Source organism: Pseudophryne corroboree, chromosome 9, assembly GCF_028390025.1.
Source record: "Pseudophryne corroboree isolate aPseCor3 chromosome 9, aPseCor3.hap2, whole genome shotgun sequence".
In the NCBI taxonomy this organism is placed as follows: Eukaryota; Metazoa; Chordata; class Amphibia; order Anura; family Myobatrachidae; genus Pseudophryne; species Pseudophryne corroboree.
This window is the reverse complement of record NC_086452.1, coordinates 58979555-58999443: the sequence shown is the minus strand read 5'-3', so window position 1 is coordinate 58999443 and position 19889 is coordinate 58979555. Positions and strand designations below refer to the sequence as shown.

The window sequence follows — 19889 nt, the reverse complement described above, 5'->3', positions numbered from 1 at the left end:
ATGGTCCTTACGGAGTACCCAGCATCCACTAGGACGTCAGAGAAACACATTTAAGAAGGGTGCGTCCAAACTCAGATCTACACTGCAGTGTACAAATAAAGTTGTCCAGCTTTTGTGGGCTACATGCAGACTATTTACCATGCATGCAAAATAAATGTATTTGCACCCCTTGCATTGCAACATGTTCCAGATCCAAAGTTCCCTTTTTTTTTTGCTTTGCACATTTTAGAAAACTGCAACAGCTCTACCTGTCTGGCTGTTATGAACCTTTTCCCTTGCAGTAATTATAGCCAACCACCTCAAATTCTAATGACTGGTGTAAAAGGGGTACAAGTCCGAGTGTAAACCTATTTTCATGATGTGAATTTTTACATACGCTTTAATAACGTTTTTAATTTGACATAATAGGCATAAAGTCTAAAGAAATTCTCTTATGACCTCCCAGCCCTTGATTGATATCAGAAAACGTTGCTTATTTCGCAGAATTGTGTTTGCACAGTTGCAGGAGGCACACAGAACCCATTGGGGCAATGTATTAACCTGGAGAAGGCATAAGGAAGTGATAAACCAGTGATAAGTGCAAGGTGATAAACGCACCAGCCAATCAGCTTCAATATGCAAATTGACAGTTAGGAGCTGACTAGCTGGTGCGTTTATCACCTTGCATTTATCACTGGTTTATCACTTATGCGTTCTCCGGGTTAATACATCAGACCCATTAAATTTAAAGCCGTCTGGAGAATTTGACATTTTAAATCAGCGACACTGTACTGGGCACGTTCAGGCATAGATTTTGTGTTCATGTATTGTACCAGTCAGATGGTCTGACAGACAGTTTTGGGACACAGTAAGACACAACTCGATTTTGGCAAACTGATGCAAAATATTTATTCCAAGTTATTAGCTGCTGTGCTGACGTCGTCCTCACACACAGATAACCAGTTTTCTTTCATCTGTAAATAATGTTTTCAAAATAATCTTCTGAAATCTTCCCCAAGAATGGTTATTTTTACCCAAATCTTGTTTTATTTTACAATCCACCCTGAATGTCAAGGCTTTAAGAAGAAAAAAAAACAAGAAAAAAAAAAATGAAAAAAAAAAAAAAAATTCCTCTGAATATTTTACATATGCAAATTATTCCCCCTTAATAAAACAAAATACAAGCTAGATTGCTCGAAGACAAAGTACCCGCCATGACTAACGCTGCATTACATCGAGATATCATCGCGATCAGGATGATCAAACTTGAAAGGTGAAGGTTTACCAAAACAGTGATTGATTTTAGTGGGTTAACTTTGATTTAATTTGAAATACTGTTAGAAGCTTTGTCAACTGCGATGATTTGTATGCCAGACTCCATTAAAAACAAGAAGGAACAAAACAAAAAAAACAAACAAACAAACAAAAAAAAAAACCTTAACGCATCCCTCTAGGCTCCAGAGCTTATACAAAACAAGTTGTTTCTAGGAAGCATAGAAAGGACAAAGTGAACCCACCCCCTGAAAAGCTGTGACTTCACTTCCTGTTTTTCACAAAATACTCAACAGCTACTCTGGAAGCAAGGCCGGGGGGGAGCTCTTGTAGCGGGGGGGCTCGAGACTGAAAAACACAACAACGTGTTTTATCTCCCCACCCCATAGACTATATCCTGTACACGCACACGGCGTAGTGCAGTGAACAACTGGGACCAGGCGATTTTTGCAGTGTCTCTCCGTGATCAAGATTCGTCATCTGAAGTGTCTGTGCTGCTTGTGTCTGTGTCCGAGCACTCGCTAGGGTCAGGGGTCAGAGGGCATCGCCAAGCAAAGAGCAGCGCACATCTTCGTGGCTGCCTCAGGAAGCCATTTTGTCCCATACCATTTAGTCTTAGCTGGAAGACAGAAGATGTGGAAATGAAAGGAAACAACCATTGGCTACAACTTATAGACTTGGACTGTTTTATACTCACAGTTTCTATACACATAACTTAAGAGTTATTAAAGAAATTTAAATTGGGTTGAAACTTTGTCAATTGAAAAACAATTGCATAACTTATCAATGTTCAAATAGCGGAATAAATGTAATGCTTACATAGAGGCTATACCGGCTATTCCATAGTAAGAATCAGATGCTTCCACTACACGGCCCATAGACACCTAGAGGTGTCCTTAACCGTGTTCATTAACCAGGTTCCTCTGTAGTTCTACTTATAGGTGGGAGATTTACCAAAAGCTTGAAAAGAGATAATGTGGAGAGAGATGAATTACCAACCAACCAGCTCCTGTCATTATTCAAACACAGCCTAGAAACTGACAGAAGCAAATTGGTTAGAACTTTCTCCCTCTCCAAGCTTTGATAAATCTCCCCCATAGTCTGGGAGGAGGATAAAAGCTCCATCGCCCCAGTAGTGGAAGCAATGTAGAGAAATGATTTTCCAGAAATGTAGATTTTTCATACATTTTAACAGAGCAAATTATTATTACTGTTCCCTCCCAACAGATTCATTTACCAGCTGTAACGTGGGCTGGGACTGGGAAGGTTATAACCACACTGCTCCGCTGTAACATCTCTAGTTAGTGGTTATATTCATTAATATGAATGCGTGTAGCTACTTTGTATCAGTGTAATCATTTGTTTAAACACTTACTGGAATAATTACCGTCCGGTACTGTGATGGGACGGTGCACAGCACAAACTATATAATGCACGGGGATCAGTACGGGATCCCGGTGTTTGAAATACAGACGCCAGGAACCTGAGAGCGCAGAAGCTGATAGGGGTGAGTAAGGAGTGCTATACCCTCTCCCCCACCCGCTGCCTAACTCTAACCTCTCCCTTAGTGCCTAACCGTACCTTCCCACAGTCCCTGCCTAAACCTAACCTCTCATCATCGCTGCCTAAACCTAACCCTCCCGGCCTGCAGCCTAATCCTAACCCTCGGAGGGGGGGGGGGGTGCCTAACCCTAACCCACTTCCCTACCCGCACTCTAACCCTCCCCCCTCCCGTGGTGCAGCCTAACCCTAACCCGGGTGTGGTATGGAGGGTTGACAGTGACTAGGTGGGCAGTGTCTAGGTCGACCACTATTGGTCGACAGTGACTAGGTAGACAGCGATGCTAGGTCAACATGGACTGTAGGTCGACAGGGTCTAGGTCGACAGGTCAAAAGGTCAACATGAGGTTTTTTTTTTTGGTGTGTCATTTTCTCCGTACAGCGATCGGGAACCAAAATTAGTGCTCTGTGTCCGCTCGCCATGCTTCGGGCAAGATTACTATTCCCAATCGTAGTCCAATTGGATCTTTAAGTATGAAAATGTTCAAAAATAGAAAGAAAAAAAAGAAAAATGCATAACTCATGTCGCCCTTTTGACCCTGTCGACCAATAGTGGTCGACCTAGAGACCCTAACCCTCCCTGCGCAGCCTAAATCTAACCTCCCCTCTCGTGGCTTACCTCCTCAGCGATGTGAGGATGTTTGGCATCCCTGCTGTCAGTATTCCAACGCCGGGATGTCTACCTATTTGGGATGCCGGCATCTGTAATCTGACTGCCGGGATCCCGACTGTATCCCAATGCACCCAATAATGACACTGTGTAATGAAACACACCACACAGTTGCTGTAAGGCACTAGAAGGGGAACAGAGGCATAGAACCAGGGTGCATGACCGACACTCACCCGCTGGGATTTAATCTGGAATTCACGAAGTTCCTCTTCAGTTAGCGGCAGACAGTCCTCATCATTCTCAGGAGACTCCTGCCATCCCATTTCTTTCAATAATCTGGGGGTGGAGGGGGAACGTATGAATGTCAGCATGGGCCGGACAATATTCATATAATGTGAATACAGCACAGATGTTGTACACTTGACAGACTTTCTTTATTAATTCTAATACAGCTTAATTCCCAAAGTAGAATACAAAAATACATTGTAATATCCCAGCTTTGACACAAGAAATAGAATGCGCATTTCTACTGTGTAACTAGTCAGTGAGTGGGGGCCGATTATACCGTACCCACCACAACTGCTGTAAAACGAAACTATGGACCCATCACCCTTACTAAAAACTAAATGAAAGGTAAAAAAGGACAAAATAAATTCACCCCCTCAAGTCTGCCAAACACCACTTTAGTCAATTAGTGCAGCCCAAACCTTGTACAATTTGTAGATACAATTATAGGACATTGAGACCGCAAGGTGTACATTTAACTTCTTACCTCACAAAGCATGGGTGTTTGATTATTAAGTGGACATAAATGGGGTGAGCTGTTACATATGGCTGTATTAAAAGGTATAAGTCATCTTTTATTACCCAACAGGGACCATTCCCTCTGCTCTTACCTGTGCTCTGCTTCCAGTGAGTATGACAGCCGATCCCTACTCTCTTCCTGAGAACCAGAGATGCCGTTGTGAGGTCGGCCTCTCTCAATGTGCTCCCCATCAGTGTCATTCAGATCGGAAGGGCTCTGATTTTGCACCTAGAAAAAGAAAGAAAAAAAAAAAGTCACAGTTACAGTCCAGAACACGTAATAGTCATATAAACTATGCTATAATCTAAACTGTGCTTTGTGTTTATATCTGGAGTTGGAATCCTTAAACCTGTTTCACCAGTGCCCTCTGGTGGTCATGTTTAGAACTGCACTACACTTACAAATTGTGAGTAGTAGTAGCAGCGCATAAACTGATTTGGATAATATTTTTCCCCATGTAAAAGTTTACATCTCACGAAGAACAAGCTTGTCCGGAATCTCACGTGAGCCCCCGCTGATCTTGGTAACTAAATATGTTTGAGCAGATGATCTTTTAGAACCTAAATCCATAACTCAGAGACAAACGGAAATAATGGAACCTATACTGTGAGGTTTCTCTTACATCTTCCAGTTTTTCGCCATCCCTGTCTTCAGCCTGGTCCGTATCTTGCTCATCCTTTAGCGCCTTCAGAAACTCACTCTTCTTGTCGGGGACACGTCGGGTCATGCGAGTTAGCCGTGAAATGCTGAGCTCCAGTGGTGGGGTAACACTGGACGTGCCCTGCTAAAGACAAAAAGAGTTGAGAAATTGCTTCTGCTTGCCAAGGGATAAGAATCCTAAAATCACTTTGAAGGCCAACATGTCACAAAATAAACATACGTAGGTGCAGATAAAGGAAGTATAAGTCTGAGCGCCGGAGACTGTACAGATGGAGCCAGGCTCATCTAGGCTTCTCTGCTGCGCCTAGGTGCACCAAGGTTTATTAGCATAAGCCTTTCATCTATTGTTTTCAGCTGCAATACACTACAGAGAGAACAATACAGCAGGGGATTAAGTCATTACAGGAGGGGATTAAGTCAAACTGCCCTGGCTCAATTAATCCTATTAAAAAGGCATAGATGAGAAGGGCTCCATCTGTACTAACTGTGGTGCAGATGTACGAATCCTTGGAGAGTGATAAAGTGGAGAGAGAAGCTACAAAACCAATCGGTTCATAATTGTCATTTTTCATACAGTCTGTAACTTGGCAACAAGGAGCCGATTGACTGGTACTTTATCTCTCGCCAAGTCTTAGTACATCTCCCCAGTGTGTTGACACCAAGATTTCCGCCTGTGGACCAGTAGGCCATACTCAGCGCAGATACAGAGATCTCAGCCTGAGGACCAGAAGGTATAGTAGATGTAGATACTGAGATGTCAGTCTTAGGACCAGTAGAGCCGTACTAGGTGCAGATGGAGATGGCAGACTGAGGACAAGGGGCTGCACTAGGTAGACCCTGAGATTTTAGCCCAAAGGATCGGGGAGGCTTTACTAGGCGCATGGATTGGCCACAACCCCCCGGCATAGCTATCATGTGACTGTTTGTGCCATACCTCTTTGGGTGATGACAACACAGGTGCTGGCGCCAACACTGGGCTGGTGAAAGCGGAGTCTCTGTTGTAAAATAAGGATGAAGATTTGGTCTCCCGACCATTGGACTTCCAGGGACTGGGCTGGAATAAAGAAAAGAGGATCTCACACATGCACCATGGAAGCTTCATCATCTGCTCACAGCAAAGACAAGCATCGGTAACAGCTATATTATTTAGTATACTTTCATTGTGAACATGGATAGAAAACGGTTCTGTTTTAAACTAAATAGCAAACTTACAGAACACTGTAGACCAATAAGAGAAAAAGGGGGAGGTAGTATAGATAATATAGTCACAATACAGGTACTGGGGTCAGGCAATAGACAAAGATTACAGGTGTAGGGGATACTTGGAACTGAAAGAATTCAGACCTTCTACTAAAATGGGACATTTCCCGCTTAGTGCCGCCAAAAAACAGGGGGGAGCTCGGGGAAGAGTTTGCAAATATTTTTTATATCACTGATTTATTTTTATTTTTTTATCACCCCTATCCAATTCATTTGCGGGGGGAAAAAAAAGCCTCTCGCAAAAATACATAAGGTCTGTGAAAAGCCGCGATCCTATGTAATTTTCGTGGCACTTACCACGTCAAATAAATAAAATCACTTGTCGGGGATTTGCCTTCACCAATCCCCGATAAGTGCCGGCCATCGGGGCTAATAGGATAGCCCCCGGCAAACCAATTAGTCACGGTAAATTAATTGGATACCACACAATTATTTTTCAACCATCTATTCTCTGATATATAGAGATATGTAGAGGACATTGAAGGGTTCCTGCTTGTTCCTTTATGCAGAGTGGACGACCGACAAGCAACTACACCCAACAGAGTCTTGCCAGATGTAGTGCGAGGCACTTTCACTGTTTAATGAGGGAATTCAAATGACGAAGGGTAATTTGAAAAACCACACTGCACTGTGTTTTTCCCACAGTCGCTGGGTTATACTACTCAATTGCAGGACTGGAAAATGGAACTTACTGCATCTTTTTTCTCGCACCACCAGAGCAAGTCTGATTTTTCCTAAAATCATTAATTTTAAGAAAAATCACCGGGACTTGCTCTGATCCCAACAACAACTCCCCTTCAACTAATTAAGCAATTGTAAGATTCCAATTATCTTAATCAGTCAGCAATTACTCACCTTCCGAAGCAGGGTCTTCTCCTCCAACACATAAGTGTGTTTGTAAGCATGTGTGTATGTGAATGGGTATGTGAGACCCCTCCCAACACCCATGAGAGTGTATTTCCACCCCCCGACCATGAGGCAGAGGCTGGGAGAACTAAATCCCCCAGCAGCCCTTGAGACTTCCAGTAGCCCCCGCCCCAGTGGGAAGATGGAGGGGAGGCCACCGGGAATATCAAAGACCACCGGAGGGGTGACTTTTTTTATTTTTCACGCGGCACAGGGTTTTCAACACTGAAAACCCAGTGATTTTTTTTTTTTTTTGGCTACCAAGGGTATCAGGAGCACGCATACCTGCAGTAATTGAAAGTTGTGCCTAATTGAACTCCCTCCCCCTCCCAAATGTTCATAAGTAGAATGGATTCCAAGTCATGTGCATGGCAGACGGTCCCATGGCATTACACGCTAGGGAAAAGGATCCCTATTACTACCTACCTTGGTGGAGGAGGCTGCTGGTTTAGGGACCAGATTTTTGTACACAATTGGCCCAGAGGGGCTGGTCTTGTTGTTGCCGTTGGAGAGGTGAGGTACGGGTGATGCAAACGCAGCGGAGAAAGCAGATGGGTCCTCTTTGGAGATCTTCTTGATGACCAGCATCTTGAGTGGCTGCTTGGCACTGGGAGGGTTTTCTAGAAGAGCCACACTCATTACAACACTTACATAACGGGATGACACTGTACATACGGATATCTGTACCATTTATTTATATTTTAGACATCCCAAACTCAATTACCACTAGGACTGAGTACTACGGAACTAATAATTCCCAAACGTAACAATAAACACTATAAATTAAACAACAGTCTGAATTTATGCCCTTACTTTAAGAATACTATCATATGGTCTTTAATCTAGATGCGCTAGCTAGTCCAGGTGGTAAACCACCACAATGTTCCTCAAATGAGCCTATAGATTACAGATGTGACTGGCAATAGGTCATCTCTTGTCACGTACCCCAAACTCCTGTAGGGGTCCCAGTTTGCTTGCTCTGAATGACCTGCTTCCCAGTCTCAGGATTTAATGATGGCTGCAAAAAATACAAAATAAATCGATAATATGAAACGGAGGGAAGACACAACAGCACGGTACGAGCTAGGGTTACACAGTACTGTAGAACAGTGGTTCTCAACCGTGGTCCTCAAGTACTCCCAACAGTTAATGTTTTCCAGGTCTCCCCACAGGATTGCAAGTGAAATAATTTGCTCCATCTGTGGGTCTTTTAAAATGTGTCAGTGAGTAATGAATACACCTGTTCAACTGCTAGGTGACCTGGAAAACATGAACTGTTGGGGGTCCTTGAGGATAGAGGTTGAGAACCACTGCTGTAGAGGCCACTGTAGAGACATTTTGCAGAGAATAAAGTGGAAATAAGTCTGCGGTTTGGAAAGTAGAATGGCTGCATCAGCCATGAGTTTTCTAAGTTTGCATACATTTAAAGTCTTCAGATGAAGATATAGTGCAATATTCAATTGTTTATCACTCCCGATCTCCATCTAAATATTAGTTAATTAGCTAATAGCTAAAAAAAACAAAAACAATGAACATCTACTACTCAGCCTGAAATTAAACCAAGTGCTGCTTTTTATCGATTAGTAAAAAAAAACATTAATGATACATGAAATTGTATAATATATGTTACGCTATAAGAGTATAGTCAGTGCGGATCCCAATCTACTTAACATTGAGGAAATGAGCAGATCCCTACAGTCAGCAGTGATAAGACAGATGTATTAACTTGGAGAAGGCATAAGGAAGTGATAAACCAGTGATATGTGCAAGTTGATAAAGGCAGCAGCCAATCAGATCCTAACTGTTAATTTACATATTGGAGCTGATTGGCTGCTGCCTTTATCACCTTACACATATCGCTGGTTTATCACTTCCTTATGCCTTCTCCAGGTTAATACATCTGCCCCCACGATTTGTTATTGAGGATAACTAGACTTTCATCCGTGCTTTAATGGTTTACTTAAACTTAAATGAATAATGGTTAAGCAATACAAATGTACTGGATTTAATTTTACATAATTAAATATGCTAATTGCTCCCCATACTTTACATGCATGCAAGTGGTAACCAGGGTACATGACAGGACAGACCTAGGCTCCAGGACCTCACCTCTGTGTGTCAGGAATGGGCAAGTATAGTACAGTGGTCAGGGAGCAGGGCAAAAGAGGCGGCCTGACGTGACTGGACATATGCTAGTAAAGTTATACTGTAACACGTATTGTTTTTACGGTATGGGGAATGGTGAGTGCAATATTCAAGTGTTCTTTCACGCTAATTGCACCCAGACAGCCTGGGTTTAGCTGCGTAAAATGGCTAAATCCGACCACAAAGCTAGGCGCCCAAATGGGTAAATTTTTGCTAATTTCAGCTCGGCAACATGGGGGGGGGGGGGGGGGGGGGAGGGGTCTGGCTGTGAGGTGAAATGCTGATGCAACATTGAATGGCTCCATCTAGTGGCTGCTGGAGGGTAAAACATTACTTCTGCCCATAGAATACTTATAATACAGTATAATTACTTGTACAGTGTCGCATAATAATTATTATTATTATTAAGTTTCTTATATAGCACAGAAAATGCTGTTGCACTTTACAATTGGAAACAGTAATAGAAAAAACTGGGTAAGAACACACAGACATAGGTAGGAAGGCCCTGCTCACAATCTATAGGGATGAGTTTAGAAATCCTCAATATGTTAAGTGAAGGGGACACTTGACTGGGGATAACCTGTTTTTGATTGATAAGTCCATATGTACCACCAATACTGCAAATAAATAATAATAAACTACAATCACGCTGTCCTTTATCAGTGCTTTATTCTCTTTTCAGTGCTCTCCATTCAAATACTAAATCCTTTCACTCATGGAGATCATGAACAAAGCGTAATCCCTCATCAGATGAGTATGGTTACTGCTAGGCGCTTGTTCCCACCCACAGGACTTCTATATGAAATGACAGTTATTGGTGTGTAGGTATTGCCTTTCCAATAGACTCTACATATAATAAAAGAATCGTGAAAATAAATTTCACTGTAACAGTCTTCATTTTAGAGACACCCAACATGCAAGTTTGCCCACTGCAAATGCAGAGACTTTGACAATGGCCCCAAATGTCAGCTGAGTTATCACTACGTACAAAGTCCTCCTCCTCGAACTGCAGCTTTTTCCGCTCCGCGTTCTTTTCCTCTCTGGTCTCGGCCGTCTGCTTGTCTTGCATGGAAGCATTCTTACGAGAGAGGGCGCTGCCATTCCGGTGACGATGGCCGCCGCTGCCTGTCCCGCTACCGCCATTTCCTCTCTGCACCGCACCATCCTGCTGACCCCGGTGAGCCCCATGCCACCCTGGTTGTGAAGACTGGTTGGTGCCTTTCGAGACTCCAGAGTCCACCGAATCATGGCGCAGGAGGGATGGCTGGTGCCACGAGTCTGATGGTGACAATATATAAAATACATTAAGTGCTCCCAATAACTTTTTGTGCTATAAAACACATTATTAAAAAAAAAAACCCACACACACTCAGTATTGATGTGCCGCTATTCAATTCAGCGCGATGTTATCCCCGGCTAGAGGATTTCTTCTCACACCCCTCTGGGGATGCGAGCAGAAATCCGACAAAAACGTTCCGCAGCTCGGACAAAACAGCATTGCGGTGGGCACTTTAGATGGCGAATGCCCAGTCTCATGTCTAAACACCCTGTGTAATCCACGAGAATCCGCCTTCCTCGACATGACAGCACGCAGAATTGAATAGCACCGGGAGCTAATTCCCGGCGCTACTCAATACGCGCTGAATTGAATCGAGCCCAACGTGGTTGTTTTTTTAATCTTAACCAAACTACATTAGACTGTGTAAACAATTATCTCAAACTTAACAGGATCTCTAAGGTGACTCCATAGCCAAAATGTAGTGGAGTCAGTCAGTTTGTGTGCTAAACCAACACTGAACAGAATACCAATCAATTCACTAGGAAACGGACAGTCCATAGGTTAGTAACATCACTGATATCTGTTCAGTCCCCAATATGGCTGCCTCCACAATGTGTAAGTGATTGGGACACTACATCGTAACAATGGAAACAGAAAGCGGACATCCAAAACCAAAAGAAAGTGCAGAGGCCAAACCTTTGCGTTACTCACCTCCTGTGGTGCGGAGGGGTCCGTTGTTGAAGAATCCATCAGATGAATTGTGTCTTCGGCGACTCACCCCCAGGCGGCCCTCACCCCTGGGAAGGTGCTCTCCATGTTTCTCAACAACGCCTGCAGAGGACTATGCCAGAGAAACACAAGCTCAGGCCCATGATCAAAGGCTGCATATTTATAAACCGTTATTTCACATGAAAAGCCATTTTACAAAGTATTTCTCAACTATTGTGTACATGGAAACAGTGTGACTTATCAGTTTCTGTACACGGATCAACATGTCAGTGGGTCATCAGTTGTTTTGTGCAACCAATAAAGACAGGTGAGGAGTCACATGAGGAGACCTCGCTCTGTACCGGCTGTGTCGTAAGAAGTGAAAAAGTGCGACGTAAGAGTTAGGGGGAGTTTTCTGTTACCTTGGTGGACTGAGGTGTGGAGAAGCTAAGCCAAGCAGGAACAAAGTCATGCTGCGCCATTTAGGTTGTAGATCTTCTAGCAGTGAATCGAGGCATTAACCCTCATGGCCAGGACAGGCTCTGCTGGAAGACACACACAAGCTGCTGTAAGTGCACCTGTCTGCACTCAGGCCTAGCACAATCCTGCAATACCTACTTCCACTGTATGATAGATCCCAAGGACTAACCTGTATGACAGACAGCTCTACAAATCATTGCTCCCTCTACGGCCTGTACTTCCTGACGAAAAACCAGTATCATTCTTTCCAGTGCCACAACTAGGGTGGCCAATCCCGGGATCCTGCCGGTAACGGGATTAAGGCCAAAAATTGCCCAGGATTCAATCCCAGGATTGGAAGTTCCCCTTGTTTTTTCAATGCCAAGCAGGGTTGAGCCTCCTCAGGGAGGATCCCCCTGCCCAGCTCCCCTTTCCCCCGGTCCATGCACTGCGCAGCGTGACGTGATGTCAGGGGTCACACTGCGCAGCTTGACGCCAGCCGTAGCACCTCGCACTGCAGCAAGTTGACCCCCCCCCCCTCCCAACTGCCTGGAGGATTCTGAGTTAGCTGGGCTGGGCCGGGTGGGGGGAGGGGACACACACATTGAAAACAGTTAATTTATGCACAACACGCCAGTCCCGGGTTTGATCAATTTTCAATCCCGATTCCTGGAATTGAAAAAACGGACAGGGATTGGCCACCCTAGTCACAACATTGCAGACACCCCATATTGCCATCTCACCCAGACAGCAGATGCAGACTTCCTTCAGTCCAATGCAGAGGGAAGTTGAATCCTGCTCTGCTGTGATTATTTTAACATAATCTAGGATAAGGTGTGATTCAGTGTTTTGCCTTTTTAATGTCATTTTATCAGAAGACACCATACAACTAGTATGAGGGAGGGTGCTACACCATAATATTGTAATCACTGAACGTACTGAACATGTTATATGATCCTTAAGGCAGTCATCCCCGCCAAGACCCCCAATCTCCACCTCTACCCCAGATTTCTGACCAGCATTCAGATTGTGTGTGTTTTAGGTTATCAGAATCGAATAATGAATTTTATTCCCTTTAAAAGGTGTACTACAGCCTGAAATCTGAGCCATGTGAGGAAGACGAGGAAGGGGTGTCCGTAAGAATTAACCTAACAACTTGTAGATCAGTGAAAAACGAAATCCACAGGTGGACAAATCTAACCACCTAACATAATAGCCCTAATGATCGCATACACATTTCTACAGATGTCTGTTTGAACCTTTTTTGCCAGACTCCAAAATAAAATCTTATTCTGCTCGTCAATCTTGTAAATACCTATGAGTTCATTATCAATGGTAACAGCCAAACTAAGGGGTAAATTTACCAAGATAGGAGATCTATTTAAGATGAGATGTTGCCTATAGCAACCAAATCAGATTCTACGTCTCAATTATCTAGCACCTTCTAGAAGATAATACCTGGACTCCGACTGGTTGCTATGGGTAACATCCCATCTTAAACAGAACTCCCATCTTAGTAAATTTACCCCTAAGGGGTATATTCAGTTAAAGTCAGATCCTTTCCGACAAGCATTGTCGGAAAGGATCAGACAAAGCACTATTCAATGAACTGCCAAATGCGACAGGATCTGGCCGTTCCCGACAATGTCAATCTGACTTTTTTTTTTCCTTTTTAAAAGTCGGACTGACATGTCTGAAAGGACAGTGACACGCGCCCTCCGGACCTCACGGCGGGGAGAGCAGGGAACGCCGCAGCTGCAGCAGGAGGATGGGGCGCCGCCGCCAGACATCAAAGCACCCGTCTCCAGCAAGCGAGGTCCCGGCTCCGGTACCCATCTCCCCCTCTCAGCTCCTCCTAACCCTCACCTGTTCCATCTCCTGTCCCGTCCACCTCACCCGCCCGCCGTCTCTTCCCCACACACCTCAAAACATGACCCCGCTCCCCGTTTCATCTCCTCAATCCGACTTTTTTTAAAGTCGGATTGAGATTGCCGGAAACGGGACCAAAACCTGTCGGATTTGGCCGTGTTTCCGACAAAAGCACGTGGCTCCACGTCTATTCCGCCGATCCACGTGTTTTCTGACAAGTCAGGAATTCCCGACTTGTTGGAAAAAAACAGCCCCTATTGTATAGGTCGGAACCCCTTCCAACCTAAATCAGTCGGAAACTGCCGTCTTTCCGACAAGACGGCAGTTTCGACTTCAATTGATTGAATATACCCCGAAGCCTTTTAACAAATCTTGAGACTTTTTTCCAACACACTGTACACACGATCCGCTTACCCCTCAGTCTGAGCACGCAGGGCAGCCTCTTCCAGTTTTGTAGGACAGTTGGGAGGTCTTCGATATGTGTAGCTATGTTGGGCAAGAGGGGGTGATAAGGGCAGCCCCTCAAATCGACTGGCAGGGTAAACACCCCGTTTCTACATGCCAGCTTGCCCCTTATCTCAAACTTGTCACTAAGTGCTCATTCTGCTGGTTTACAGAAAAACAAACAAGTAAAAAAAAAAAAAAAACTTAAAAAAAAAAAAAAAAAAATGAATGCCAGTGAATTAAAGAGCTCACATTGGGTAGAACTGTATCAACTGATTAAGAAGGAAAAAAAAAACTAAAGTAGAAAAAAAAAAAAGTTTCCAAAATCCCACATTCACCTCATGAAACAGATTGGTGTGTTCTTGTGTAGTCAATGTGGAAGAGTGTTGTGATCATACAAAATGACCCATTCAGTCTTACAAAAACACTGCCAGGGATTTATGACTGGAAGTCCGCTCTTGCGCCAATCCTCTACACCTGGTTGATGCCCTCATTAATTTCTAAAGATGAAAACGACAACTGGCAATCGGAAGGCAAAAATCGTGAAAAAATACCAAGAGGCGTGTCCAAGGCGCTCACATGCATAAAACACCCACTGCCATAGTCGCAGGACAGAGAGGCTCTAAACACAGACACCCAAAAATTCAGTCATATCTATAATCAACATAGGCAAAAATCTATGGGGAGAAAAAAAAAAGTTTCAGAAGAAGTGTAGGTCAGCGACCTCTGTTATTTGCGTTATACTCCAGATACGTAATGTGCCATTGATCAGGTATTCTGTGGCCCTTGTCTTCACGTCATGCACTCAGAGGCTACTGGATCTACAAAAGAAAATTACATATGGTTTAATATCTCTCTTTTTAGATCACCAAATTAAAACACAAAACCGGATGTTCTAAGAGTTGGTGACAAGGAATGGAACAATTCTTTTCATGCACATTTGCCAATCAATTACACAATGCAATACGTGAGGATTTGTGGTATGTAGCAACATTAAAAGGAACCAAAATATTGCATAGGTGAATGTACAGGACTGTGCAAAAGGTTTTAGGCAGGTGTGGAAAAAAATGCTGCACAGTAAGAATGCTTTCAAAAATAGAAGCGTTAATAGTGGAGTTTTATCAATTAACAAAACGCAAAGTTTATGAACAGAAGAGAAATCTAAATCAAATCAATATATGGTGTGACCACTCTTGGCCTTCAAAAACAGCATTAACTTTTCTGAAGGAATCTCAGCAGGGAGGTTGTTCCAAACACCTTGGGAGAAGTAACCTAGTGTTCAAGCTAGGCTGTTTGAGCAGGGCGCCGCACCCTGCCCGATTTTTAACGGGCTAAATGCGCCTTGCCCCTTTTGCGGCGCCCTGCCCAGTGCCGCCGTGTGAATAGATTCTGTGCGCACATCTATCCACATTCAAGGGAGAGTTTGAGGGAATCCCAGCACCTCTGTAGGTACTGGGCATGCCCCCATGAGTGACCCGATGGAACGGTCAACCCCTTTATGTGCAGTCAGTCCAGAGCACCTGCCGCCATTTTTCTGCACCACAGCTCCTATGTTTTCATGTAGTTGAGTCACTTGGCCTTGTTACTGCGCTGAAGGTATGGCTTTTTGGGCGCAATTCTTTCATAAAGACCACTTCTGGCCAGACCTCTCCAAACAGTAGATGGGTGTACCTGCGTCCCACTGGTTTCTGACAGTTCTGCCAAATCTTCCGATTTCGAAGGGAAGTAAGCTAAGTTTTCCTTTAAAAACTGTGTGCAAGTGTACCTAGAAGAATTGATGCTGCTTTGAAGGCAATGGGTGGTCACACCAAAAATTTTATTTAGATTTCTCTTCTGTTCATGCATTTTGTTGATAAAAAATAAACTATTAATACTTTAAAAAAAAAAATAGAAGTGTTCTTAATTTGCAGCAGTTTTCCCACACCTGCCTAAAACTTTTGCACAGTAATTATATATATATATATATATAATAAACATAAAACGGTTATCCTTCTGCCCAGGCTGTGAGCAAACTCAGATTAGGTCCGCTAGATCTTGCTTACCCGGACATATTTTCTGTCCTTTTCAGATTATGGTTGTCAGTCACCCAACAATGTTAAAATAAGATTTAATTTACCGATAAATCTATTTCTCGTAGTCCGTAGTGGATGCTGGGACTCCCGTCAGGACCATGGGGATTAGCGGCTCCGCAGGAGACAGGGCACAAAAATAAAAGCTTTAGGACTAGGTGGTGTGCACTGGCTCCTCTCCCTATGACCCTCCTCCAAGCCTCAGTTAGGATACTGTGCCCGGACGAGCGTACACAATAAGGAAGGATATTGAATCCCGGGTAAGACTCATACCAGCCACACCAATCACACCGTACAACCTGTGATCTGAACCCAGTTAACAATATGACAAACGTAGGAGCCTCTGAACAGACGGCTCACAACAATAACAACCCGATTATTTTTGTAACAATAACTATGTACAAGTATTGCAGACAATCCGCACTTGGGATGGGCGCCCAGCATCCACTACGGACTACGAGAAATAGATTTATCGGTAAGTAAAATCTTATTTTCTCTGACGTCCTAGTGGATGCTGGGACTCCGTCAGGACCATGGGGATTATACCAAAGCTCCCAAACGGGCGGGAGAGTGCGGATGACTCTGCAGCACCGAATGAGAGAACTCCAGGTTCTCTTTAGCCAGGGTATCAAATTTGTAGAATTTTACAAACGTGTTCTCCCCCGACCACGTAGCTGCTCGGCAGAGTTGTAATGCCGAGACCCCTCGGGCAGCCGCCCAAGATGAGCCCACCTTCCTTGTGGAATGGGCCTTGATAGATTTAGGCTGTGGCAGGCCTGCCACAGAATGTGCAAGTTGAATTGTGCTACAAATCCAACGAGCAATCGTCTGCTTAGAAGCAGGAGCACCCAGCTTGTTGGGTGCATACAGTATAAACAGCGAGTCAGATTTTCTGACTCCAGCCGTCCTTGAAATATATATTTTCAATGCCCTGACAACGTCCAGCAACTTGGAATCCTCCAAATCGCTAGTAGCCGCAGGCACCACAATAGGCTGGTTCAGGTGAAACGCTGAAACCACCTTAGGCAGAAACTGAGGACGCGTCCGCAGTTCTGCCCTGTCCGAATGGAAAATCAGATATGGGCTTTTATACGATAAAGCTGCCAATTCTGACACTCTCCTGGCTGAAGCCAGGGCCAGTAGCATGGTTACTTTCCATGTAAGATATTTCAAATCCACCGATTTGAGTGGCTCAAACCAATGGGATTTGAGAAAATCCAAAACTACATTAAAGATCCCACGGAGCCACTGGGGGCACAACCGGGGGCTGTATATGTAGTACTCCTTTTACAAAAGTCTGGACTTCAGGAACTGAAGCCAATTCTTTCTGGAAGAAAATCGACAGGGCCGAAATTTGAACCTTAATGGACCCTAATTTGAGGCCCATAGACAATCCTGTTTGCAGGAAATGTAGGAATCGACCCAGTTGAAATTCCTCCGTCGGGGCCTTCCTGGCCTCACACCACGCAACATATTTTCTCCAAATGCGGTGATAATGTTGCGCATTCACCTCCTTCCTGGCTTTTACCAGGGTAGGGATGACCTCTTCCGGAATGCCTTTTTCCCTTAGAATTCGGCGTTCAACCGCCATGCCGTCAAACGCAGCCGCGGTAAGTCTTGGAATAGACACGGTCCCTGCTGAAGCAGGTCCCGTCTTAGAGGTAGAGGCCACGGATCTTCCGTGAGCATCTCCTGAAGTTCCGGGTACCAAGTTCTTCTTGGCCAATCCGGAGCCACGAGTATCGTTCTTACTCCCCTTTGCCGTATAATTCTCAGTACTTTTGGTTTTGGTATGAGAGGCAGAGGAGGAAACACATACACTGACTGGAACACCCACGGTGTTACCAGAGCGTCCACAGCTATTGCCTGAGGGTCTCTTGACCTGGCGCAATACCTGTCCAGTTTTTTGTTGAGGCGGGACGCCATCATATCCACCTTTGGTTTTTCCCAACGGTTCACAATCATGTGGAAGACTTCTGGATGAAGTCCCCACTCTCCCGGGTGTAGATCGTGTCTGCTGAGGAAGTCCGCTTCCCAGTTGTCCACTCCCGGAATGAACACTGCTGACAGTGCTATCACATGATCTTCCGCCCAGCGAAGAATCCTTGCAGCTTCTGCCATTGCCCTCCTGCTTCTTGTGCCGCCCTGTCTGTTTACGTGGGCGACTGCCGTGATGTTGTCCGACTGGATCAACACCGGCTGACCCTGAAGCAGGGGTTTTGCCAGGCTTAGAGCATTGTAAATCGCTCTTAGCTCCAGTATATTTATGCGAAGAGACATCTCCAGGCTTGACCACACTCCCTGGAAGTTTCTTCCCTGTGTGACCGCTCCCCAGCCTCTCAGACTGGCATCCGTGGTCACCAGGACCCAGTCCTGTATGCCGAATCTGCAGCCCTCTAACAGATTAGCACTCTGCAACCACCACAGAAGAGACACCCTTGTCCGTGGAGACAAAGTTATCCGCTGATGCATCTGCAGATGCGATCCGGACCATTTGTCCAGCAGATCCCACTGAAAAGTTCGTGCGTGGAATCTGCCGAATGGAATCGCTTCGTAAGAAGCCACCATTTTTCCCAGGACTCTTGTGCATTGATGCACAGACACTTTTCCTGGTTTTAGGAGGTTCCTGACAAGTTCGGATAACTCCCTGGCTTTCTCCTCCGGAAGAAACACCTTTTTCTGAACCGTGTCCAGAATCATTCCCAGGAACAGCAGACGTGTCGTCGGGGTCAATTGAGATTTTGGAAAATTCAGAATCCACCCGTGCTGTTGCAGCACTACTTGGGTTAGTGCTACTACGTCCTCCAGCTGTTCTCTGGACCTTGCCCTTATCAGGAGATCGTCCAAGTAAGGGATAATTAATACGCCTTTTCTTCGCAGAAGAAACATCATTTCGGCCATTACCTTGGTAAAGACCCGAGGTGCCGTGGACAATCCAAACGGCAGCGTCTGAAACTGATAATGACAGTTTTGCACCACGAACCTGAGGTACCCTAGATGTGAAGGGCAAATTGGGACATGCAGGTAAGCATCCTTGATGTCCAGAGACACCATAAAGTCCCCTTCTTCCAGATTCGCTATCACTGCTCTGAGTGACTCCATCTTGAACTTGAATTTTTGTATGTACAGGTTCAAAGATTTCAGATTTAGAATAGGTCTTACCGAGCCGTCCGGCTTCGGTACCACAAATAGTGTGGAATAATACCCCTTTCCCTGTTGTAGGAGGGGTACCTTGACTATCACCTGCTGAGAATACAGCTTGTGAATGGCTTCCAATACCGTCGCCCTGTCTGAGGGAGACGTTGGCAGAGCAGACTTTAGGAACCGGCGAGGGGGAGACTTCTCGAATTCCAACCTGTAACCCTGAGATACTACCTGCAGGATCCAGGGGTCCACCTGTGAGTGAGCCCACTGTGCGCTGAAATTCTTGAGTCGACCCCCCACCGCCCCTGAGTCCGCTTGTAAAGCCCCAACGTCATGCTGAGGGCTTTGCAGAAGCCGGGGAGGGCTTCTGCTCCTGGGAGGGAGCTGCTTGGTGCACTCTCTTACCCTTTCCTTTGCCTCGGGGCATATATGACTGTCCTTTCGCCCGCTTGTTCTTATAGGAACGAAAGGACTGCGGCTGAAAAGACGGTGTCTTTTTCTGTTGGGAGGGGACCTGAGGTAAAAAGGTGGATTTCCCGGCTGTTGCCGTGGCCACCAAATCCGATAGACCGACCCCAAATAATTCCTCCCCTTTATACGGCAATACTTCCATATGCCGTTTGGAATCCGCATCACCTGACCACTGTCGCGTCCATAAACTTCTTCTGGCAGATATGGACATCGCACTTACTCTCGATGCCAGAGTGCAAATATCCCTCT

General features: G+C 44.9%; 1 protein-coding gene across 6 annotated transcripts in view; it reads right to left on the bottom strand.

The window, feature by feature from the left end:
- Positions 1–863: 863 nt before the first annotated feature.
- Positions 864–19889, bottom strand: part of GPBP1L1 (GC-rich promoter binding protein 1 like 1) — a 62961-nt gene continuing 43935 nt past the window's right edge. Inside the window, exons 2-13 of one of the 6 annotated variants that reach the window (XM_063939393.1) lie at positions 14295–14777; positions 13927–14115; positions 11607–11729; positions 11188–11317; positions 10186–10475; positions 7998–8070; positions 7479–7672; positions 5821–5940; positions 4849–5007; positions 4318–4454; positions 3655–3757; positions 864–1870 (exon numbers count right to left, since the gene is read on the bottom strand). In XM_063939393.1, the coding sequence (XP_063795463.1) occupies positions 1718–1870; positions 3655–3757; positions 4318–4454; positions 4849–5007; positions 5821–5940; positions 7479–7672; positions 7998–8070; positions 10186–10475; positions 11188–11317; positions 11607–11666 (1419 nt within the window). In that variant the 5' untranslated portion in view covers positions 11667–11729; positions 13927–14115; positions 14295–14777 and the 3' untranslated portion in view covers positions 864–1717. Of the gene's footprint in view, positions 1871–3654; positions 3758–4317; positions 4455–4848; positions 5011–5820; positions 5941–7478; positions 7673–7997; positions 8071–10185; positions 10476–11187; positions 11318–11606; positions 11730–13926; positions 14119–14294; positions 14778–19889 lie in introns of all 6 variants that reach the window. The other 5 variants (XM_063939391.1, XM_063939389.1, XM_063939388.1 and 2 more) reach the window with 5 other exon arrangements.